This window comes from Lepus europaeus, chromosome X (genome assembly GCF_033115175.1).
Source record: "Lepus europaeus isolate LE1 chromosome X, mLepTim1.pri, whole genome shotgun sequence".
NCBI classification, from domain to species: Eukaryota; Metazoa; Chordata; class Mammalia; order Lagomorpha; family Leporidae; genus Lepus; species Lepus europaeus.
In genome coordinates this window covers 70,917,359-70,943,176 of record NC_084850.1, presented here as the reverse complement: position 1 = coordinate 70,943,176, position 25,818 = coordinate 70,917,359, and the positions used below count along the sequence as shown (strand labels likewise).

The 25,818-nt window shown below is 36.5% G+C and overlaps 1 protein-coding gene across 1 annotated transcript in view; it reads right to left on the bottom strand.

Moving 5' to 3' along the window:
• The window catches only part of DACH2 (dachshund family transcription factor 2), a 551,788-nt gene that overhangs the window by 4,536 nt on the left and 521,434 nt on the right, over positions 1-25,818 (bottom strand). Inside the window, exons 9-10 of the mRNA XM_062183058.1 lie at positions 6,265-6,413; positions 5,992-6,139 (exon numbers count right to left, since the gene is read on the bottom strand). Coding sequence (XP_062039042.1) covers positions 5,992-6,139; positions 6,265-6,413 — 297 coding nt within the window. The remainder of the gene's footprint in view (positions 1-5,991; positions 6,140-6,264; positions 6,414-25,818) is intronic.

Genomic DNA, 25,818 nt, shown 5'->3' with positions numbered 1-25,818 from the left:
CTACATTTAAAACTATATAAAACTATGCAAATATAGATCAGCATTTATCCTACCAGTTAAGATGCCATTCAAGATGTCCACATCCCATATCTTCTGTGTACCTGGGCTCCATGCTCAGCTCCAGCTTCCGACCCCAGCTACTTGCTAATATAGATACTGGGAGGCAGCAGTGATGGCTCAAGCAATTGGGTTCCTGCTACCTAAGTAAGAGAGCTGGATCGTGTTCCTAGCTCCCAGATTAATCCCTATCCTTGACCATTATGCATTAGGGGATTTTGGTAGTGAATCAGTGGATGAAAGCTGTTTGCTTCTGTCTCTTTCTCTCTCTGTCTCTCAAATAAATAATTTTAAGTATTATATAAATAGATTATGATCACTATAATTTGTTTAGAACCTACAGTGGTTTTTGAGCATTTTGCTGGAAGTATAGCACATCTAGGCTGTAAAAAAACCTGCAAGGAAAACAGTGTTAGGTATATTTTTTAGATGAGGAAACTGAGTCTCAGAGAGGTTAAGAAATTTACCCAAGTTCCTATAAGTAGTAGTTTTATAAGCCTGAGGACAGGGCTGGTTTTGTGACACAGTGGGTTAAGGTGCTACTTGTGACGCTAGTATACCAGATGGGAGTGCCTGTTCAAGTACCAGCTACTCTGCTCTGGAGCAAGGTTTCTGCTAATACATCTGGAAAAGCAGTGGAGGATGCCTTGATTACTTGTGCCTCTGCCACCCACGTGGGAGACCAGAATGCAGTTTTTGACTCCTGGCTTCAGTCTGACCTAGACCTAGCTGTTGCAGCCATTTGGAGAGTGAACCAGCAGTTGGAAGAGGAAACTCACCCCTGCCCCCAATCTCTCTCTGTCTCTTCCTCCTTCCTTCCTTCCATCTTTCTTTCCTCCCTCCCTCCCTCCCTCCTCTCCTCCCTCCCTCCCTTCTTTCCTTCTTTCCTCCCTTCCTTCTCTCTCTCTGTTACTCTGCCTTTCAAATACATAATCTTGCTTTTAAGTCTGAGAATCAAGGATAACATAGATAGTTTTTGCAAATGTTAGAGAACACATAACTTGTCCAGGAACCAAGGCAAGTGAGTTTCAAGTTTCCTTGTTGCAATATCACCTTTTATCTTATTTTTTTCTATTTATTTTCATCTACTCGAAAGGCAGACAAGCAGATTGACAGTGAGAACAAGAGAGACATCTTCCATCCACTTGTTCACGCTCCAAATGCCTGAAGTAACCAGAGGTGGATGAGGTTAAAGCCAAGAGCTTTGAACTACAACTGGATCCCTCAAGAGGGTGATGGGGCCTGAGTACTTGAGTCGTTGTCCACTGCCACTCAGGATGCATTAGCAGGAAACTGGATTAGAAGCAGAGTAGCCAGGACTTGAACTGGCACTCCAACATGGGATGTGAGTGTACTAACAAGCAGCATAACTCCTGTGTCGTAATGTCTGCTCCTATTCTATGATTTTAAGTGTTAATCTGCAAAGAGTATTATTGTATATGTATACATGTGTTTAATTGAAGTACCGAAGTCTACCAGCAACAAAAAGGTAATAAATTATATTACCTTCTTGAGTGTGGAACATTGCTTTTTTGATAAGAAAATAAAAGTAAACTGGGATTCTTTTAATACATATACATAGTTTTATACATTACATATACTTTTATATATGTAGTTATACATAAATTTAAGTTATATACACACATATATATACACACACACAAACACAGATGCATGCATACATCATTTTTACTATATCCTTGGAGAGATATCACTTTTAACCATAACAACAATTTTCCACTCTGTCTTTTCCATCACAAGATTTTAAAGTTTATCCTTGAGGCTGGGGTTGTGGTTACACCAGTATCCCATACTCGAGTGCTGGTTTGAGTCCCAGCTCCTCCACTTCTGACCCAGCTTCCTGACAATGAGCCTGGGAAGGTAGCAGATGGTGACCTATATACTTGTGCCCCTGCCATTCATGTGGGAGATCCAGACAGAGTTCCTGGTACCTGGCATCATCCTGTCTCAGCCCTGGCTGCTGCGGCCATTTGGGGAGTGAACAGGTATATGAAAGATTCTCTCTCTCTCTGACTCACTCTGCCTTTCAAATAAATAAGTAAATCTTTAAAATAGTTTATTCTTCATTATAAAAAGTTGGGTATGCTGTCTATGTTATATTCAAGGGAGTAGAAAGGAATTCAAGTGATTATTTAGCTCAACTATTGTAATAGATTAGCCACTATGATTCATAATGATGATGTGGATAGTTTCTCTAAATCACAGAGGACAACAGAGTAGTTTCCTATAGTTATGTTAGTCAACAGATAAAAAAATGTTAAAATCCAGTGTTAGATATATAGTAGACACTTGATGAGTATTATGTACCAGTAGTAGTATTAGTAGTTATGATAATAGCAGTTACACTAATTAAAGAAGTAATAAAGATGATAGTAATAGAAGTAGTATCATTATTTTTATATTATACTAAATTATAAATTTATTGACTGCAAACACTTCACAGTAAACTTTATAATAGACACAATATTTTATCTACTACATCTAGGATGTTTTAAGGGACAACAGATATCAATTATTAAGTAAAGACCTAAAGGGTCTAAGAAATGTTAACAAACAGAAATCAGAATGAGGATAATGCTAAAAGTTAGAAGCCAGTTTTACTATATATAGATTTTTTATAAGTCTATTTAAGATAATCTTATTATGTTTAACTTTTTTTTTGTTTTTTAGTATGTTAATTATATACAAATTTATCGAAAGTTTTAAAAAAAACCATTTCGTCTTTGCTTGTAGTATTTTGAATTAGGCACGATGAGAAAAACAGGTTTAATTATTTCTAAACTTTTTTAATTTTCAAATTTTTATTTGTATTGTGGAGAGACACATAGAGACAGTCAGATAGACTGTGATCTTCCATCCACTGGTCCACTCCACAAATGCCCACTATAGCCAGCACTGGCCAGGACAAAGACAGAAGCAAGGACCACAATTCAGGTCTTCCAATTGGGTGACAGGGACTCAACTACTTGAGCCATCACCCCTGCCTCCCACGATATCTATTAGCAGGAAGCTGGAATCCATATTGGAGCTAGGACTCAAACCCAGACACTCCTATAATGGGATGTGTCAGCATATATTGCATCCTAACCACTGCGACACTTTCCCTTAATTGTTTATAGATAGGATAACTGAATTTCCATTCTGAATTGAATCAATGACTCTTAGGCTCTATGAAAAATACGTAGAAACAAATTTCTAAGTAAACACACTATTTTTGATTAGTATAAAATCTGGGTTTCACTCAAGTGGAATTACCGTTTCTTCAGGGAGTCATTATGCAGATTGTGGATTTTCTCTCCTTTTCTTTGCCTTTCTTTCCCATTTTTAAACTCAGCTTAGGCCGGCGCCGTGGCTTAACAGGCTAATCCTCCGCCTTGCGGCGCTGGCACACTGGGTTCTAGTCCCGGTCGGGGCGCCGGATTCTGTCCCGGTTGCCCTTCTTCCAGGCCAGCTCTCTGCTATGGCCCGGGAAGGCAGTGGAGGATGGCCCAAGTGTTTGGGCCCTGCACCCGCATGGGAGACCAGGAGAAGTACCTGGCTCCTGGCTTCGGATCAGCGCGATGCGCCGGCTGCAGTGGCCATTGGAGGGTGAACCAATGGCAAAAAGGAAGACCTTTCTCTCTGTCTCTCTCTCTCTCTCTCACTGTCCACTCTGCCTGTCAAAAAAAAAAAAACTCAGCTTATTCGTGGCTCCACAGAAGAGTAAACAGGGAAGGAATAGAAGCTGAAATTCCAATAGTCATTTTGCTGCTGTCTAATATTTTATGGTAAATATAGGGAAAATACAGATCTGACTAAAGTTGAAGGTTTGATTTTCTGTAGTTTTGATATGAACTAATCTCATTTATTCATTACTGTAATCAAGTGGTGACTTATGATTGGAAATTAAATTTTATTTCTGAACAATTGATATTTCTCCATTCTGTCCCCTTTGTTCCCATGCCTACTTATGCTACCCAAATTCAGTTCTCTTGAACAGTGCATGGAAAACAGCAACCTCCTTTTCCATAGTTCCTTTATAAAAAATGTAGTTTATTTATTTGAAATGTAGAGTTACAGAGGGAGGGAAAGGTAGAAAGAGAAAGGGATTGTCCAACTGCTGGTTCACTCCCCAGCCATGACATCTGGACCAGGCTGTAGCCAGGAGTCTACAAGTCCATTGGGGTTTCCTGTATTGGCGGAAGACCCAAGCACTTTTATAAGCTTCCATTGTTTTCCCAAATGCATTATCATGGAGCTCGATTGGAACCACAGCAACTCGGAACTCAAACTGACACTCATATGTGAACCTGACATCACAAGCAGCAGCTTAACTCACTGCACCACAAATGCCAGCTCCCTCAGTAGTTCCTTTGTTTCTAGTCTTGGACCAATGCCCTTTATAATCTATTCTCAAAACTGAAATCATCTAACTAACTGAAATCAGAGTAGATCACCCTCTTACTTATTAATGCTTCCAATCCACTTATAAGATACAGCCTAAGATAATCTCTTTTTAAAATGCACTTATTGGAGAGAAAGAGATTCATAGGCATTCTAATGGACAGAGTTTTCATGCTCTGGTTCACTTCTCTGAATGCCCACAACAGCTGGGGATGAGCCAGACTGATGCTGGAGGCTTGGAACTCAGTCCAGGTTTTCCACATGAATAACGGAATCCAATTACTTGAGCCATCACCACTGCCTTCCAGGAATCACATTAACAGGAAGCTGGAGTCAGGAGCTAGAACCAGGATTCAAACCTAGGCACTGCAACATGGGTTACAGACATTTTAATGCATCTTATCTGCTAAGTCAAATGTCTACTCCCAAGCTGATCTTCTATATGGTCAAACTGTCCATAAGGTATCTTCTACCAGCATCTCTTTGCATCAAGTTCCACCATTCACAACATAAAATTCGAACCTATTTTAATGGCAAACTGTATACAGTTGCCCACATATTAAGTTTCTTGCACCTATGCCTGTCTGATACCTGTGTCTACAATGCCCAGGTCACTAAGGTGATTTTATTTTAGCATAATGATTTTTTTTTGACAGGCAGAGTTAGACTGTGAGAGAGAGAGAGACAGAGAGAAAGGTCTTCCTTCTGTTGGTTCACCCCCCAATGGCTGCTACGGCCGGCGCTGTGCCGATCTGAAACCAGGAGCCAGGTGCTTCCTCCTGGTCTCCCATGTGGGTACAGGGCCCAAGGACTTGGGCCATCCTCCACTGCACTCCCTGGCCACAGCAGAGAGCTGGCCTGGAAGAGGAGCAACGGAGCAATGGGGATAGAATCCAGTGCCCCAACTGGGACTAGAACCCAGGGTGCCAGCCCCACAGGCAGAGGATTAGCCTAGTGAGCCGTGGTGCTGGCCAAGCATAATGATCTTTTAAGGCTCAGATTCTAAAGTGTCAACATTGGGAAAGCTCCCTTAACTAACTCACTACCACCAGTCATTAGACTAAATGCCTCCTCTCTACATAACCATAAAGACTGGGCATGCTTATTCTTGCTATTTTGTTTTGAAATTAGATGATTGTACTTCTTCTCAAAAAGGTAAATCTCTCAAGGATAAGGAGTTTCATTAATTTTATAATCCCAGAATCTACCACTGTGCCTGCCAAAGGGTAAGCATTCCATGTATCAGAGATTAATATATTATTTATCTTCAGGTATATTTAATAAAATTGTGATAAAATTATGAATATTCATGTATCCAAATCTGCAATTAGCCCAAAGTACAGATGTAGTTAATTGTCTTTGAGTATAGAGATAGTATAAAATTCTTATCTGTGGCTTACACATAGTATTTGATTCCTAGTTTGTCATTTGTTTTTGAGCATTTCCAAGCTATCAATGAGAAAATTTCTATTACTATTGAAAATAACTCCAACAACCTATTCAATCTGTAATTGAGCTTATTAAACTTACTTCTGCTTTGAAGCTCAACTGCAAGCTGTCTTTCAAGGTTTTCTCTAATTTCTCTCTCTCTATAGAGTTCTATTCGCAGTTCCTTCTTTTCTTGTTGAATCTGCTTCTCCTGGATACGAGCATTATCCAAAGCCACTTTCAGTAGACCCTGTCAAAGTACAGCAAATGACATGCAGTTCATCTTATCTGTTTTAATTTCTCAAATATGAAATAATTTAGGTAGGTGCTAATGTCTTGTATTACATTTATTTTGTTTATAGAAATATTGTTGACCTGAATGTTGGTCAACAGAGTCTCCACGGAGGACAGACTATCAGCAAAAATGAATGGTCCAGGGAATCCAGGGGGCAATGCCTGCCCAGGAGTGAGCTGGATCTTGTCCAAAGGTGACTTCATCATTGGGATTTGAACTGGTACCTCTTCTGCAAAAACAAAATTAATATCAGGAAGTTCACAAATTAACAGCTCAAAAGTTTAAATAAGTCATTTCTAATAGGCACTAGTAAATTCTTTTTCTAAAACTAAACGATGCACATTCATAATTAGAAGTCATACCTACTCTCCATCTGCCTCTAATTTCTTCAAATAAATGCTTCAATAAACAATTCGTGAAATTGAGGTGACAGTTACTACTAAAGAGGCAGGGAATATGAAGAAACAAATTTAATATATATTTAATCTCTAGAAATTAAATAATCAGATCACCTCCTGGAAAAGCACACACAAAAGAAAACTGCTACAGGGAGACAATGTTGGGATATAACCAAAGAAACTCAATTACTCCTACTTGTGGTTCTACAACAGTGCATGATGGGGTGAAAAATAGTACCTCAAAACAGTTTAGTCTACTCACTGTGGTCTCTTAACAGGGCACAAAATTTTAAAAACATGAATCCTTCTCTGGTCAGAAAATTGTCAGACTCCATACATCCTAATGTGATTCATTTGAGAAAATGAGTAGGCTTGAACCTAGACCTAACCAATTTTCAGATGGATTGGAAACAAACAAAAAAATATCTACCCTTTGGTTCTGATTCCTGTAGTGATGTTAATATAGATTTGTTATACAATTGGACTTCATTTGTCAATTTCAAGCAGCATACATATATAGTGTGCAGAGTCTTGAACCCCATTGATTTCACAGTCATCATGGTTTGCTGTGGGATTTCCTGTGTGGGAAGTCATGGGTATACAATTGCGGGAACCTTCAGTGAGATTACTTAATGGAATAGAATTACCTCTGAATAAAATGTTCTTAATATAGAACAACTGTATATTTTCTATTTTTCTAAACCAATAGGCATAAAATGTTAAAATATTAGTTAGCTAATCAACACTCTTAAATATTTGAATCCAAATGTTAGAGTATTTATAATTCAAAAATAATTCAATAAAATGTATGAAATATCCTGTTAACTTTCTTTAGCACAGGAAATTACTTTGAATATTTCCCAGGACAATTTTTTTTGTAAAACTGAAAAACATAGTATTTTGATCATAGGTGCATAATTCGTCTTTTATATAGCTCCCTTATATTTTTATTTCCATATTTAGCTATATTCATTTAAATATTTAAAATTAACCCTAAACTCTCATAAGACATTTCTGTCTCTCTTTTTCATACCAGTGGTAAATTTGGAGCAATACATTATCACAAAATCTGTAACCATATTCCACCACATGGTTTAATTTAAAATATTATCTCACAAAAGAAATCTTAATCCTAAAGCATGTCTTAGCCAGCAGCTCTCATGTTTCTAAAGTGCATTTCTCAACAGCTAACCAAGCAATGTTATGCTTTATTCATATTGTTTGATGTCTGTATTTACGTAGTATTTTATCTTCCATACATGAGTGCATTAAGTGGATGGAATGACTTCATAATGATCTATCAATGTTAATAATAGCTGGAGAGGTTCTACACCTTTGCATTGATGTTCATAAATCTTAAAGTATAAATGTATACAGCCTGCAAGATCTATTTTTACAAAATGAACCACTACGAACTTAGAACATTGAATTCCTGCTGATTCAGAGACAATATAATATTTCCCCTGAATAAATACTTGTCTCAGGGCCAGAGTTCTAAAAATTAATGGACTCCTTGTTATGTATCCCTCTGCACACACATGTAACCTCAGTGTTGAGAATCTGAGAAGTATTCTATAAACAGAGCACTTGAAAAGGAAAGCAATACATTCAGTGTGCCTTTAGCAAAATTATAACTATGTTAAAATTGCTAGAAGTCCTCTATTTGGAGATGAAAGAGATGCCATTAAACCAGCTGAAAGGAAAATTACTATTGACTATGAAGACAGGTTGCAAGGTCCATGGTTTGTAATGTTTCTGTACAGTAGATTGAAGTTTCAAAATAGTATTACTCTTCTTTAAATAGATAGACACAGCTGAATTAGGTGTTGCTTGCTGCAGTGAGGATCAAATGCAAAAAGAATCATATTTCATCAGACCTAGTCAACACCAGGAAAATAAATAGAAATATAAGAGGTATGCAGGCAATGATTCATTTTGATAATCTGGCCCAAGAGAGACACATAGAGACAGAGCACAGATCTAAGCTTCTACCAAAAGACAAATAGGACACAGAGGGTGGGAACTGGGATGACAGTGTAGCAGAGGTCACATCGATTTTCAGCAGCAGTTTTCACACAGATGAGATAACCCTGGACTCTATTTGGCCCATTGTTCATATCCTACCTGTCCTACAAGCAATAAATTTCCTAGTCCTGGAAAAAGGGCAGTAAAGAAGAAGGATTCTACTTATGACTCCTTATGATTAAGTTTCTGTGCTAACCAAACATGCTTTCAGACCAAGGTCACATTCCATGTTAAGGTTCATAATAGCCAAAACTAGTAGAAGTTTCTTATGTTTTAATATACTAGGAAAGAGTGGGAGTTTTCAAATTACTCATCAGGTTTTTTTTTCTTCTGATTTCAATCATATGCTACAAAATGAATGATAAATACATCTGAAATTGAATTAAATCTTGTAATAGGTCCTCACAGCACATATGAATGGTATTTGTTCAAAGCCTGAAAAAATTGCAATGCTGTGTAGGAATTTATTAGATAGACTTCAGAAATCCTAATTGGCAATGAAAGTACAAATGGGCAAGTACTTGAGACACAGATTGTCAATTAAATAAGAACATCTCTTTGTAATCCCAAGAGAAAGAGTTTTGAGTGAGTATTTTGATTTGAAAGCCTGGTTGTTCAAACTATGACACTTTGATCAACGCATAAAACACAATGGTATAAAACAAAAAAAAATAGATAGGACAATGGCTATCTAATCAAGGACATGAGCAACCTCTCCATTTACTGAAGCAAAGTGGAGCAGCTTTTATTGAGCTGGTTTGTTAAACCTGGACTATTTTGTAACAGCACTTTAGAAAACAAGCTCTTTATTTTAATTTCTTGCATTAGGCCCAGATGAATAGATATGAAAGTTAACAAGAACTTTATTTGTAAGGAACAAAAAGTATAAGGATATGGCAAATCCTCAGACTAGAAAAATCCCCTTGAAAATTAAAGCCAAGGCAGCTGGAGATTTCCTATATGACTCTCGTGCTTATTCTCCCACTTTTTCGTGGAGCTAAGTGTTTCCTCTTTCCTCTGGGCTTTGAGGATTGTGATACAGAAAAAGAAACAACACAGCTGACTCACCCAGCAGTGGGAAAATGCAGCTACCTACCAGGTCATCAGTTTTATTCTTTAACAAGTAAATTATATTCCATTATTTGATTTGAGAGCTTTCCCCTAAATATGGCTATCCCAAGGGATTCTCCTTTGTTGATGTCATTAGTATTACATTCAGCAGAAGCAAGACACCTGCTTCCCTCTTCCAAACTGAGGAACAATAACAACAACAAAATGACCAACTGCTGTGTAATGATGTGACATGTATGAATATAAGGAAGTGCTCGTAGTCTCAGCTGAACAATGACTCCTCAAGTGTTGCCACCAGGAAATGTGGAAAGGAAAATGTAACCCCCAAACTGTTAAATTTCTTTAAGGAAATTAAATATAAATAATGCAGATAAATGAAAACAGAAAGCTAGTAGCAAAGGCATGAAGGGGCCATCAGCCCGAGGAAGTGAGGGAAAGAATACTGCTACAATCAATTATGCTCTTGTTTTGCTCTGGATCCTTAGATTAGCAGTTTGGCACGGCAGGCTCTTTTATAAATTATGAACTAGAACTAAACTGTTTTTCACATAAATATTAGGTAAATAACAATAGGTTTTTCCAGACAGAGCTTGGAAGATGTGTGATACCCAGTCGTTATCATTAAGGAGCTGACATATGATTTTGAAAAGAAGTAAACAAGTTGTAGAAGTGAACAATTAAGTGTCAATCACATGGAATAGATTGTTAACTGCTTCTAGGAGTTCAAAGGAGAGATCGCTGTGGCCTGGTGTGAGCACTCCAACAAATCTATTCACTCTAACTGAATTCTTACTGTACTTAGAATCAAGTCTCTAGAACATCCACAGAATATTTGGTATGCTAACCAAAAAAGGCTCATGCTTAAAGTCGTGCTGAAACACTGGGCTAAACAATGCTAAACAGTTTTCCTGAAGTTAAGGTTGCCAGATATATGACAGGGAGCTCGTGGAAATTTGAATTTCTGAAGAAGAGTAAACAAATTTTAATATGAGTATATTCAAAAACATTGACTGAAAGATTTGTTATTTATCTGAAATTCAAGTTTCATAAAGAATAATTTCCTTTTAATTGCTATATCTTTTAAAAAAAGAACATCTCAAAGCCTTTAAAATGCTAATGTTTATTACCTGGTTTGATCACTGCACATTGATACATTTCTTGGAAGATCACACTCTACTACAAGAATATGCAGTTATTATGTGTCAATTAATCTCATAGAAATTAAGAATACAATGGGGCTTACCAGAAGCTAGAGAGAATGACAAGGTGGAGAGAAGGAGAAATAGAAAAAGCTATTTAACAGTTATCGTTGGAGATGAAAAAGTTCTGGTGATATACTGCACAGTAGGGTGACTATATATAATGAAAATGCACTGTACGTTTCCCTGAAAAAACTGGACTGGAAGAAAAGAAGTTGAATTTTTTCACCATAAAGTAATGATAAATGCTCATGGAGATAAACATGTTTACCTTGATTGGATATTAAAGAATGTATACACATATGGAAACATTGCATGGTACACCATGATTATATACAATTTTATATGTCAAATAAAATACTTTAATTACTAAAAATTTGAAATGGTCATGCTAAATCTAACAAAACACATCAATAAATGTGTTGTGCACTTTCTAAGACAGGCGGAAGACTGGGTACTGATGAAGAAACTGGAGCCTGACCACTTGGGCTTGAATCCCTGCTCAATGATTTGCATTCCCCTGTAAAGGTAGCTTAACCTTCCTGTGCCTCCGTTTCTTCGTTTGTAACATCAGGATAATCATAAAACACCTATCTCTTGGAGTTTTTATAAAGACGAATACGCTATTTGTAACATTCATAGAACAATGCCTGAACCAAAGTGAGTAAGACTATTTTAAGACTTCCTGAAACACTATGTTTGGAAAGATCCTTTTCTCGGTAATAACTGGATGAGCCTGGCTTCACCTTCGATCAGGCCAATTTGACTTTCCCACTTATAAAATATATGAGGAGGTTTAGGTCAGGGTTCATAACCGGGGGACAGAGGACTGTGCAGAGGGCACTTAGTAAGGCTGGAGACATTATTGACTGTCAGAACTGGTCGGGGGCGGGGGTGCAGGGAATGAAGCACACTACTGACATCTAGTGGTAGAGGCCGGGGATGCTGCAAAATGCCCTGTGCATCCTACTCAAGCCCAAAAAAGCATCTGGCCAAATGTCAATATTGGTTGAGAACCACTGTTCTGGAGTTACATAGGACAGTTTCAATGAACGGAAAACTAATTAGATATCTCTTTCTGAGCTGAAATCGTATTAGAAAGTGTAATAAGCTTAATAAGAAAATGAGGTCAAAAGAATGATTTAGAAGTAACAAACTACATTATAAGGTATGCTATAAAGTTCTTATGCATTTAGTTTGAGATCATCACCTTCATTCTTTGCTCAAATATCACCTTCTTAGAGAAATCTGTACTGACCATCCTACTAAAGAGTGCAACCTGCAGCCCTCTTCACACCCTTTTAACATGCATCCTTTTTTCTGTAAAATATATGCAATGCAATTTATTTATTATTTTTACTCAATATGTCATCCCTCTAAAATATTATTAATATCCATGAGAGCAAGATATTCTTTGTTTATTTTCTTACCATTGTCTCCTGTAACTATTCAGTGTCCACAATCCTTGCAATTACTTTGGATGTGTAGTCTGGCAATATTAAAGTCATATAAGGTTTCTAATCATCAGGTTGATACACTTCCTTTTTTAAAGATTAATTTTATTTATTTGCCAGGCAGAATGATGGGGTTGGGGGAGAGACAGTGTGAGAGATCTTTTATCCACTGGTTCACTCCCCAAATGACCACAATGGCCAGGACTGGGCCTGGATGAAGCCAGGCCGGGAAGTCCATCCAGGTCTCCCACACGGGTGGCAGGGGCCCCAGCACTGAAGTCATCCCCCACTGCTTTCCCAGGAGCATTAAGAGGGAGCTGGATCAGGAACCAAGCAGTCGGGTCTCAAATGGCAGCTCTGATATGGGATGCTAGCTCGAAAGCTATGGTTTAATCCCGCTGTGCCACAGCAACAGCTCCTGATTATGCAAAAATGCGAGATTGCACGAGTATATAATTAAATTTTTTTTCAATTATCTGGTGGAAAGAGAGAAGAAGAGGATGGAGGCAAAGAGTATCTGGTGCACTTTCATGTTTTCCAACAAAATCAATGGTTACTATAATCTAGAAATATTGTGACAAATTGAAATTTTACAACTTTTATAAACAGTTCATCCAGTTATCACAGAATGTCTCACATACGTTTATTGAACTTGTCCAGATATCATAGTCATTTGAGTAAAAATACTAAAATGTCTATATTTCTGGCACCCAAACATACTTTCCTATATCATCTCTGAGATGATCTGTAATGACATCAGCAAAACAAATGAAACCTGACTGATTTTTTTTAAATGTCTCTATATTTTCTAGGGTCTAGAAATTAAAAAAAGGTTAAGGTTCCAGAATGGGAAGGCGTTTTCTATACAAAATGGTGTTTTATTTAAAAACTACAAGAAAGAGAATTTCTGATATAAACAACCCAGGAGCAACAGAGACATAGACAAGTCCCTTTTCCAGAAAATCAGCCTGGTTACCTCTGTGTCAAAGGCTGCGAAGACATTTCATGAGTGAAGAGTAATATCAAGGTTTATATAACAAATTGGCAAACACGGGGCAAGATTGGGAATAAGGGAAGGAGGGAAGGAGGATGATTTTTAGAGAAATGCTTTTAGGATGAGGGATACACACTTCCATCAGTTAGCTGATCCTCCTGGGTGATAATGTTTTGTCAGCCTGGTTTATCTGGAAAATGGCATTATGGTTCCAATGCAGGCCAGCTGGGGCTGTAAAGCAGATTTCTGATTTTGCTTTGCTGCTACTCCTTCCCACCAACTTGGGAAGAAACCTGTCTTCTTTATCTGGCACAAATCAGGAAAAGAAATTTACTAATCGGATCTTGCAATTAAGGTATCAACTGTTTTCGTTTTTTCTTTGTTTAACATATCTAAATAGAGAGAATCAGTGGAAGGTACAAAGGAACAAGTTATAGAAAAAGAACCTAAGAGGGGTGTTCTCAAACTGTCTCAGACATGAGAATGCCTTGGGAAATTTTAAAACCTGTGCTGTTCTCCACTCCTAGTTTCTGATTCAGTAGCTCTAGGGTAGGGCCTGGCATTTGGATTTCTAATTACTGCTCAATTGATGCTGATGTTTCTGGTTGTGTCTGAAACTTTGAGAAACTGCTGAGATGTACAACAATCAATTTTGTTCCACTTAAAATATGATTAATATTGTATTCTTTCATGATATATATTTAAGTTCATTGGCTTTTGGATTTCAAGAAATCATTTCAAGTGGTGACCAAGAGGTACAGCAGTTAAGATGCGGCTTGAGATGCTTACATCCCATATCGGAGTCCGTGAATCCCAGTTCCACCTCTGCTCTGCAGTCCAGCTTACTGTGAGACACTCTCTGGAAGGCAGAAGATGATGGCTCAAATTGTTGGGTCCTTGTAATACATATGGGAGACCAGGATTGAGCTCCTGGCTCCTAAATTTTGGCCTGGCCCAGCCTGGCTGTGGTGGGTATTTAGGGAATGAATCCATAGATGGATCTCTCTCTCTCTCTCTCTCTCTCTCTCTCTCTTTTTAAGATTTATTTATTTACTTGAAAGTCAGAGTTACACAGAGAGAGAAGGAGAGGCAGAGAGAGAGAGAGAGAGAGAGAGAGAGAATCTTCCATCCGTTGGGCCATCTTTTACTGTTTTTCCAGGCCATGGCAGAGAGCTGGATCAGAAGTGGAGCAGCCGGGACTCAAACCAGCGCCCCTATGGGATGCCAGTACTGCAGGAAGCAGCTTTACCCGCTACACCACAGTATTGGCCCCCTCTCTCGCTCTCTCTTTCTCTGCCTTTAAATAAATAAATAATTTTGAAAAGAAAAAGAATCATTTCAAAATGATACCTAATTTTAAGTATGTATTACCAAAGCTTCTTCTATCCGCTGGAGTGAACCAGCGGATAGAAGACCTCACCTGCCTCCGCCTCTCTATAACTCTGCCTTTTAAATAAGTAAATGAATAAATAAATCTTTTTTAAAAAGTTTTTCCAAGAATAAATTTAACATAATCAATTGTTTAATAAAGAAAACAGCAGTTCTATGGATTAATCTTAAGTACTATCTACTTGTATCCAAGAAAGGTGGAAAGAGGTTGCTTTGGCAAGATTATGATGAACAATCAAAGATGACTCAAAATCAGAATGACACCATCATGGAAAACTTGGAAAGAACAGTCTGTACAGCAATTTACAATTGGTCACCTCCTATAAACTTTTTAATGAGGAATGTGTAGATAATTACATGGGCTTGACCTGTATATCAATATGCTCACTAATAGCTACATAATTACATTATCTATAATGTTCATATTCATAAAATTTGTTCATGTTGCCACAGTACCAATGACATAAAACTGGGAATATGCTATTGTCATTAGCACTCCGCCAACACAATACACACAAAATCAGTGAGATTTTATACTGATTTTTCAAGTTTTAGCTAAAATATTGAGGTGCTGTACATTTTTATGATGGAACAAATTCCAGGCTTTCCTAATAGATGAGTCTTGATATTATAAATGCAGCATTATTGTAAACCTAGTCACTTCAAAATGACCACAATCATTTAATTCACAAGGCTGAATTTTGTTTTAAATATATTTTAGCCATTAAGCAAAACATTTCAACTTTCTCGTTTTTCTTTTCTTGGATATTGCATGCATCAATCATAAAAATGTTGCTTCTCCACAGAAAATCTCTGAAGTTTTATGAAAGAGATAGGAAAAGTAGACATGGCCCAATCAATTCAACAACCTTCACCAAATGCACAAATCCTATTTGCAAATCCTATTGCCATGAGAATTTGTACCATCTGATGGAATGCTCTTTTTTTTTTGGCAAATAATGATGAAATGATGCTTAAGGTATAGCCAAGGTGTAAACACTATCACTAGAACACATTACTCTGTCATTTTGTTCCACATTTCGTTTTCAAATTTTAATGATTTATTTTTATTTGGGACATGCACACACACAGAGGGAGAGGGAGGGACAGGGAGAGGAAATAGAGATAGAGATGATATATATATATATATATATATATATATATATATATATATATATAGAGAGAGAGAGAGAGAGAGAGATGATAGAGATAACACTTCCATCCATTGGTTCACTCCCCAAATGTTCACTGTGGTCAGGACCCCTTGAAGTCCGGAGCAAGGGACTCAATCCAATTCTCCCATATGGTGGAAGGGACCCAATTGCTTGAATCATCACTGCTGCCTCCCAGGGTCTGCATTGGCGGGACACTGGAATCAGAAGCTAGAGCCAGGAATCAAGCCCAAGCATTCCAATGTAGCACACAGGCTCCCTAACTGGTAGACTAAACACCTGCCCCTGCTTCATGTTTTAACACTGTCCCTTCCTCACCTTTATTTCTAGTTAGATTCTGGGATTCCATTCAATTTTACTTTCTTCTATTTCCATATTAACATCTAATGCAATGCCTTCTTATCAGAATTTTTTTTTTTGAGTACCTGGTCTGTGCTTGGCACTGTGCTGTAAATTAAAGTGCACAGACTTGGATCCAGCATTGTGGTGTAGTAGGTAAAGCCACAGCCTCCAACTCTGGCATCTCACATGGGCCCTGGTTCATTTCCCGGCTGCTCCACTTCTGATCCAGCTCCCTGCTATTGTCCTGGGAAAGCAGCAGAGGATGGCCCAAGTCTTTGGGCCCCTGTCAGCCATGTGGGAGCCCTGGTGGAGGAGGCTTCCAGCTCTTGGCTTTAACCTGGCCCAGCTTTAGCCATTGTGACCATCTGGGGAATGAACCAGTGGATGTAAGGCATATCTCTGTCTCTCTTTCAAGTAAATAAATATGAAAAATAAATAAAGTTCATACACTTGTAAATAGTAAATTATAGATTGAAGAGTGCTAGTGATCTCCTCTAATAAATGTATTAGACAAATATAATTCGTATGACAAAGGGAAACATTTTCAAAATGTCAATTATAAAACTTTCACAAATATGCCATGCAGTTGAATTTGAATGGGTACAGAAAGGTTAATCATCAAATAGCCCATTTTTTATTTTAATACTTTTTTTCCTCTATGAGTCTGCTATTCCATTTAAAGAACAATAAACATGACTGAATATCTTTAAATTTCGATGCCCTTATTTATAGAACAGGAAAAACTACCTCAGAACGTTTGTGGGGAATTTAATGAGAAAACTAAAGTGGAAGCACCTGGTATGGTATGTTTCATATAGTAGAAACGCAGTAAGAGGTTGGTTGAGTCTAAAGCTTAAGCTAGCCTTCTAGTTATAGAATAATCAAGAAAAAGAATTGCATTGAATATACATTGTTTCCAGGATTTGCCCATGAAATTTCTTGCTTTTAATTTCTTTTAGTAAATAGAGTGTGGAATCTAGTTAATGTGGCAACAACTAATTAAGGTCTTAATTATTTTCTTCTCTGTATTTTCTTTTCTCAGTAACCAGACAACAATGAAACACAACTTTTTCAGTAAAATCTCTCAGATTGGCTTCAAGGTAGTTGGAAGGTTCCAGCCTCATATTATTTGAGCCACATTTTCCTCTTAAATTTAATTTAGGTTGCATTTTTATTCCCATGGAAACTTACAAGTTTAAGATAAGTGTGCTTTCTACTAAGAAAACAAACATAAAAAACTACACTAATTTTTTCTTGGCTAATTCAGCTGTATTTTATTAATGTTGAAATTCCTTCATCCACTATTTGTTACAAATATTGATGGATCCATATGGAACAGCAGATGTTGAAGCAAAGAGACTGCAGACATTTTTCACTTTTGCTAATAACCCTGGTACTTGAAGATTTTTTCTCATTTTCTACCATGAGAGCTTTAGCTTGAAAGAAGAATCTAAAATGTTAACTTAACATAAAATGTATAGTTATTTTAATATTATGCGTATGGAAAGGCTGTGTCTGTGCAGACAATATAGAATTTGATGCTTTGTTTAGTCTTCAGATATAAACAGATATAATATGACTCGATATACTTATTTTGGGTAAACAACAGTATATTTATTAAACATACTTAACATGCTTCAAAGTTTGAAACATAAAGAAAAAATTGTTTTGTTAGTTTTCAACTTCCAGTGACACATCAGGTCACTACAGTTTTCTCTTCATTTTTTTTCTTTATCTGATCCTTTCCTCATACAAACTCAGAACCAATAATATTTCCTTGGGGGAAATATTATTACTTTGCACACAACCCAGTGAAATTCAACAATTAATACTAAATGTAGCTTTGCAATATTTTTTTATTTCCATGAATATTTAAACTTGTACTCAATACCCAGAAAAATCTTGTAATGCCAAGAAAGGAAAATAGAGATAATTAAAAACTAATGTCTAATACTTATCAATATCTTATAATCAGACTTGAAAGACTTCTCAATTAGATTCTAATTCTGTGAAATTGGTTTACTTTTACTTGGATTAAGTGCTTTAAGAATGAACATTATATCCTTTGATTCCAATGAAGTTAATTTCACTTTTGTATCATAGGTTAGCCATTACTGCATTTGTCCTGCACTTGTCGTCACGCTTGCTATGGATGACTTTAAGGAACATTTCCATCACTTGGGCAGATGTATCTATCCCTGAGAGATTTTTATTTTCCTAATCCTATTTGATCACTAGGGGGGAATCTCTTGGCTCATTTTTTTTGTTTCCATTGTCACCTCCCCTCCATTATTCAGCTCCCATTTGGCAATTTTCAGTGTGAATGTCCAAATGCACAACATGGAAAGCACTTCCTGTTCTTGGTTTCTAACAACAGATTCCATCTTACCTTCAGTTAAGTAATCTGTATTAACAGATGGTAAAGTGTGCCCCAGTCAGACTATTTTCAAGTGCAATCAAGATCACATTTTCTTTGGAGAATTTACTAATAACCCATGTAACCATCTAACTTACCCACCACTGTCTCTGAGACAGTATGCATGGTTTAAGAAATATTATCAGAGGGTAAAAGGCAATATAATATGATATTCAAGTTTGGATACCTATGTATAGTGTTTATTACCCTGCCTACAACTTCCCAGAGGTTGTGTATACTTTTATGTGCATACTTAATATTCATGTTATCTTCCTTCATTTGCCCAGAAATTTGGGTTTGTGGTTAGCAAAATTCTATTATTGACATCTCATAGCTATTTAAACTTTGTCAGCCACTTCAAATATTTGGGACACATGGAGGATTCCTTGTCAGGTCCCAGGTAATTCTTTCCAATATACTTTTCAATGGAATGAAACATGTTATAAAAGAAAATTTTATTATTATATCTTTCCATACTTAGACCACAAATATTAAATTCCATATCACCTCTGAGGTCAAAATGTAGACACTCAAAAGGGATGGTATCTCCACAGATACTAAAATATTTCTAATAAAATGGAAATATAAAATAGGTTTGTTCTAGTTTAATAAGAGTAGCCTTGAAATTTTATTGCGCTTATGTCACTGACATTCCCATTGGCACTTTGTGTATACTCTTTCAAAGCTGCATACCCTGTTCAAATGGCATGGTGTCTTTTTGCAAAATTGTTTGTGTCCAAGCAGATATGATGTTTGTAGAGAACCCATCTAGGGAGTCATAAAACTGGTGGAAAACATATTTCTCCATGGTATTTTAGGACTTTCAAAAATTCAATCACAGGGAAAATGTTTTGCTGTAAACATCTTAAAAGCCTTATAAAGGGAATGGCTTCCCACAGCACCTGTTTAAACAACTGAAAAAAATTGAGAGTCAGTTATATACCAAAGCTCAAATTCTTTTAATTTTCTTGATTTCCATAGGCCTTGCTCTTGAAATATTAAAAGCATTCAAGTGCAATACAATCTGTGTGTTAGTATGATAATGAATAACCTGGCTGCCAATTTGCGATATTACATTTTCCAAAATGAAGTCAGTAAATGCATTTTCACTTCAGCAGAGGTTTTACTCTTTCTGCACAAGACATTGTTTGATTACTATAATTTAAAAAAGGAAAAAAATGCCATTTCACATGCTCAATGTGTTTTATATGTTTGTGCAAAGTTCAACTTAGCCAGAGTGGGAAAGAAAGTCTTCAAAGTAGAGAATATTAGGCTTTAAATTAGAAATAAAGATGACCAAATTCTAAAATTTAAGATTTTTGGAGTTAAAATGTTGGAATACTTGTTTTTAAGTTTTTAAAATATTTTTAAAAATCTTAGTAATTAATTAATAATTAAATTTACACTGCCTTCTACTCAGCCTTTATAAATTCAATTTTCAAGTTTGTGAACAGGAAAGTATGTGTGAGGGTGTGAGAGTTATTTTTTCCCATCATCCAAGGTATGGTAAAAGGGTACTTAGAACCTACTCACTGTACACCAAAGTGACATAAATCTCTTATATTCATCTCAATTTTATTAACTAGAAACTTTGCTATGAATTTCCATTTGTTTTCCATGAGAGTATGAACTATAAAACTCCATCAAGTACCTGTTATCCAGGTAATGTTTTAGAAAATTGTGATAAACTTACCAAAACATTGAAACTTGTTAAACATAACATAAGCATTAATCATTCTTTCATGTCTCTTAAAGACAACACACTTCTAAAATTAAGATTGGGTCCAGTGCTGTGGCATAGCAGGTTAAGCCACTGCCTGCAATGCCAGCATCCCATATGGCTCCAGTTTGATTTCCAGCTGCTCCTCTTCTGATCCAACTCCCTGCTAATGCACCTGAAAAAGCAGCAGAAGGAAGAAGCTCCTGGCCCCTGGCTTCAATTGGCCCAGCCTTAGCCGTTGTAGCTATTTGGGTAGTGAATCAGCAAATGTCTCCCTCTCTCTGTGTAGCTCTGCCTTTCAAATAAAAATGTCAGTCTAAAAAATTTAAGAATAAAAATAAAAGTAATTGAATATGATTTATGTAGAGTTTTTTGTAAGCTAAGTAATTAATAAGTAAAATCTGCTCTGTGTTTTTAGCAATCACTTTTTTCCTTTTTTGGGTCTTGCATTTCCTACTTCCTACTGGTCAGTTTCACTGAGAAACTCCATCACAACATGCAACTATTGACAAAGTGAGCTCACCATTTTATTTAGGTCATTTACTAGCTAACCCTCTACCTCAACTAAATATGACTTCATATAATAACGCTTATTTTTGTCATTTTCAGCATCTGTCACCAAAGCTGGAATCCTCCCAATCACTTTGGCTCTTTCCTCTATTTTGCCTGTCTTCTATGTAGTGTATAAACAGGCCCTCTTAGCTCTACTTTTAAGATATCTCTTGTTCCAACCACCTCATACCTGAATAGTTAAAATAAATTCCTTAACAAGAGTCTGTAGTTTTGGTCTTTCCCTAGACTATTCAATTTTGGACACTAACACTTGATTAAATTTGCGTGAGTTAGCGTCATCCCCTGGGAATTAATCAGTTGGCCCTCAAGGGCCTCCATAGTTTGATGTCAGGTTTTGTGCTTTATCCACAAAACTTCATTATAAAATTTTTTGCTGTAGTCAATACTATGGACTCCCTGTTGCCTTCAAATCATAAAGCTTTCTCATTTCTGTAATTTTTCTTCAACACATATGTGTAAAATATTACTCCATCACCTTTAAGATTTTAAGTTAATCCTTTAAGATCTTAAATTAATCCTTAAATTAATCCTTTAAGATATTAAATTAATGTTCTCTAGGAAATCTTTTTCTGACTATCTAAACCCATTATAATTCTATACTTTTCTGAAATCCTATACAGAGTAAATTTCCTGACCACACATACAGGATCTTGTACTGTCTGCTAAAATATGTTGCTCATAATGTTATTTATATCTTTTATCAGCAATTAAATTTTCATATATTAATATATTAAATCCTTAATTAGACATTAAATTATTTAAGGGTGGAGGCTATTGCTTACCTATTGTTCACTCCTTCCCTCTACGTAAGCTACCATTTTGCCTTACACACAGTAAATATGTGTAATTTGTTTTCTAAATTACATAGGATGGGAAGCCATAAGAACATTTTAAAGACACTACTGCTGTTTAGAGATCACACATAAAAGCTTAAAACACATAGCATAGAGGTAAATACATCCCTAGATTCTGAATGCTTAGAAATTTCCCGTAATCTCCAAGTTAAGGCAAGAGCATCCAATAGGGTAACACTTCTCTGTGCTTGAAGAGGAATATTACAAATTGTAGATACATCTAGTGGTCAGAAAGTCAGTTATGACACTGGACTTTTGAGATACTGATTCCCCTCTGATCAAATCCCGATCCTCTAAATCCAAAATAAATGGCTTTTTTTATAGCTGGAAAAGAAAACGCATCATTCTCTTAGCACTACTTGAGGACATTTTGTTTAGCAGATCTCTATGCTTGGTATGAGTCAGATTCTCTGAGAGTAATCAACTAAGTGTCTTCCACCCTTAGTAACAACATAATTTTTTAATTTCAACTGGATTTATTATCTAATTTTTAACATTTTGAAAACTGATCTATAAATTTGTGAATTCTAACTTCTTGTGTACTCGTACTTTGTTATGCACAACAAATATGATTTAATCTTTCAAAAAAGACTTGCCATAGTGGTATTACAATTTTGCTGTGTCTACACATACAACTGTATTGATCATTTTCTTGGAACCATTTTGGTGTAAAACATTTAGTAAATTCAGAGGAAAAAGAAACCAAATCAATTATCTTGCAGTGCTGACATGTTTTCAGATCAAATTGATTGTGCAATTCAATTTTAATGACCAAACTCTGTGTGTGCATATGCATTTGTGGCATATAAAACTAAAAGACACTCACTTCATTTCTACCAAGAAATATAGTATCCATGTGAATTATTTTTTCTGTGCAAAATCAGAGAATTTCTGTAGTATTGAATATTGTCTGAAACTGAATTACAACTGGAAATTCAATTATTTGTTAGTTTCCATTGGCTAACTCCACTACTCCAGCTTTGCCATGTTGTACATCATTTGAGAAATAGGAGACAGCTATTTAGAGTACCTTAAGAAAAAGATAGCTTCATATGTCCTTTTGGTGTCATATTTATATACAGAAAACAAAAACATTAACTGCTAGCTGCAGTTTCTCCAAACATAAATAAGGCATTTACAAATGTATTGAACTGTGTTTTGATTCCTTATCTCTGACGATGGACATATGGTAATAACTTATTCCTTCTACAAATTCATTTAAAAGAAGCAGGGAAGAGTTACATGCTATTATTCAGGACTTAATAGATACCAACCTATTTTAAACATATTTTAACTAAACACTGTATTTCGTAGATTTTAACTGAAGATAATTAGAAGACAGGAAGTGTTTTCCAAGTTGTACATAGCATTTGAAACCGGCTCCATGTATTGTTTTTGGAATTGAAAGAACTATTGACACTAGATGTAACTTGAGTCTTAACGGTGTCTAGATGTTGCGACCTGAAATTTAGGGTAAATGTACCTGCATTAGCCACACGAAGTGCAGTACAAGATGTCAATCATATTTTACAGATTGTAACCTGCCATGAAATACCCAAACCATGCAAAAATATCTACCACAGAAAAAGCTGAGCTTCTCCTTTCCTGAGGAACGTAAAATGACCTCATGGGGGTCACTGTCCTTTTCCATAATAGAAACCACAGAGTATCCTCTAAAATGTCGTCATTTACAATAACAATTTTGTTCTAATGATTTTACAAATCATTAGGCATTTATACATATTTTTACATGAGTGGTAAAAAATGATCAAGAGTAATAGGAACTGAAATTGAAGATTTGGCCTAGAGAAGATAAAAACCTCCTAAAATGTAGATATATGGATTTTTTTTTTCAGAAAGGCCTCTTAAAATTCTCTCAAGGTGGAAAGTTAACTTCATCTGTGAGGACAAAGGAGTGCAGCCTATGAGATATAAATAAATAACCTCAAAATATTCTTAGAGCCCCATTCAAATTTAAGTTGGTGTTATATCAAGATGTTTAAAAAAGGGGGAAGGGGAGAGCTCAAAAATGAGTCTACAGTGACACAAAAGTGTGTTCTGTGTCATGTGAATATAAATATGTTTCCTTTCTTGGCTCAATGTTTCTGAGCTGTTATTTTCCCCCTCACTTTTGTAATTCAGTTATTGAAGTGAGGGAAATCTCGATTAAGTAATAATAAGGGAAATGAAAAATCCTCATTAGTTTGAAGTGTGGATATTATCAATCAAACTAAAGAGAAATCAACACGCAGACAATGAAAATAACAAAATTGTATAATTACAATGTTTTCATATGACTACAGTCTAACAGTTGTTATGAGACATATAACATGTATAAGCAAATTCAGGTCCATTGACTGAGGTCTCAAATAGTATGTTCCATTAGAGTTAAATGTGGAAAAAATATTATTTGCTATTTATTGCATTTGAGTCAGTGCACCTATACTTATTTTACTTTGTAAAATAAACACTACAAATTTCCTAGCCCTGACAGAATAAACTGAATCTTTTTAATTTCCTCTCAAAAGTAGCCAAATACGAAATTATCTTTTTTCCATTCGAATCTCTAAAGACACAGTTCTGTGTTGGCACCAGATTTTGGTGGCATTGTTTAAAGATTTTATTTTCAATCTCTCATCAAAAGCAATGATGATGAAACAAGATTAATTTTGGAGGAAAATATTGTTTACTGCATAAGTCTTAAATTTGTTCACAGCTCTAGTTCACTAAATTTAAAAAAAGCTTCCCAGTCCAACAGCCACAATTTCATGTTGCATTTGTCACAGGAAATACTAATAGGAAAATGTTACTTGAAAGTATTTATAAATGGTTTGCAAACAATTAAGCAACACAGACGTGAACACTGATGTTACCCTTTTGTTTTTCTTTTATCACAAAATCAGTAACAATTTTCATCAGACCAATTTGGACATGCTGTTCCCATCCACAACCTCATCCATCACTTAGAGTAATTAATATGGCTGTTTCTTTATCATGATGATAACCGTGACACCAGCACTGACTGTTGGTGGCTTGGTCCCCGCAGGTTGCAGATGTATCAGCTGTGATATAATCAGTACCAAGCATTCACAACCTAATGGGCAGCAGCTTGATCTTTAGGTCATATGTGAATATGCATCTCCTCTCTCCTACTTACTATTCCAGGAACTTCTGGTACAGCTGTCTGTACTCCAATTCCAAAGGAGAGGAAGTAGAGCCATAATGCATATTTTGTTGATTTCAATTTTGTCACCTGATATCCAAATGGTTATCTAATTACCTCTTTTCCTCTGAGTCTCCACTCTTCTACATTTCTTTTGGAAATATATGGTGGCAGTGGTATGAGAGAGTAGTTGTAGCACGTATGTGGGATTATAGAAGGAAGGGGAATATTCAAGTTTCTTCCCTCAATGGCTCCTTCTGGATACTCTTATAAGGACTCCTGTATGTGATGTCTTCTGCAGCACAGCGTGTTGAAGCCCTGGCCTGCAGTGCTAGCATCCCATGTGGGTGCCGGTTCTGGTCCCGGCTGCTCCTCTTTTGATCCAGCTCTCTGCTGTGGCCTGGGAAGGCAGTGGAGGATGGCCTGCACCCGCGAGGGAGACCTGGAGGAGGCTCCTGGCTCCTGGCTTCAGATCGGCACAGCTCTGGCCGTTTGGGCCATCTGGGGAGTGAACCAGCAGGTGGAAGACCTCTCTCTGTCTCTACCTCTCTCTGTAACTCTGTCTTTCAAATAAATAAAATAAATCTTTCAAAAAAAAAGTTTGTGGACATGCATATTATGAGAAACTCTTCATGGCTTTCTAAATTATTCACACCAAAACAAACATCTTTTAAAAATATGCATGTACTTATGTATGTATGTATTTGAAAGCAAGAGCTACAGAGAGGAGGGAGGGATAAACAGAGAGAGAGTCTCCATCTGATGGTTCACTCTTCATATAGCTGCAACACCAAGTTCTGGGCCAGGCATGCCATATCCAGGCGCTAGGAGCATCATCTTGGTCCCCAATGTGGGTGGCAAGGG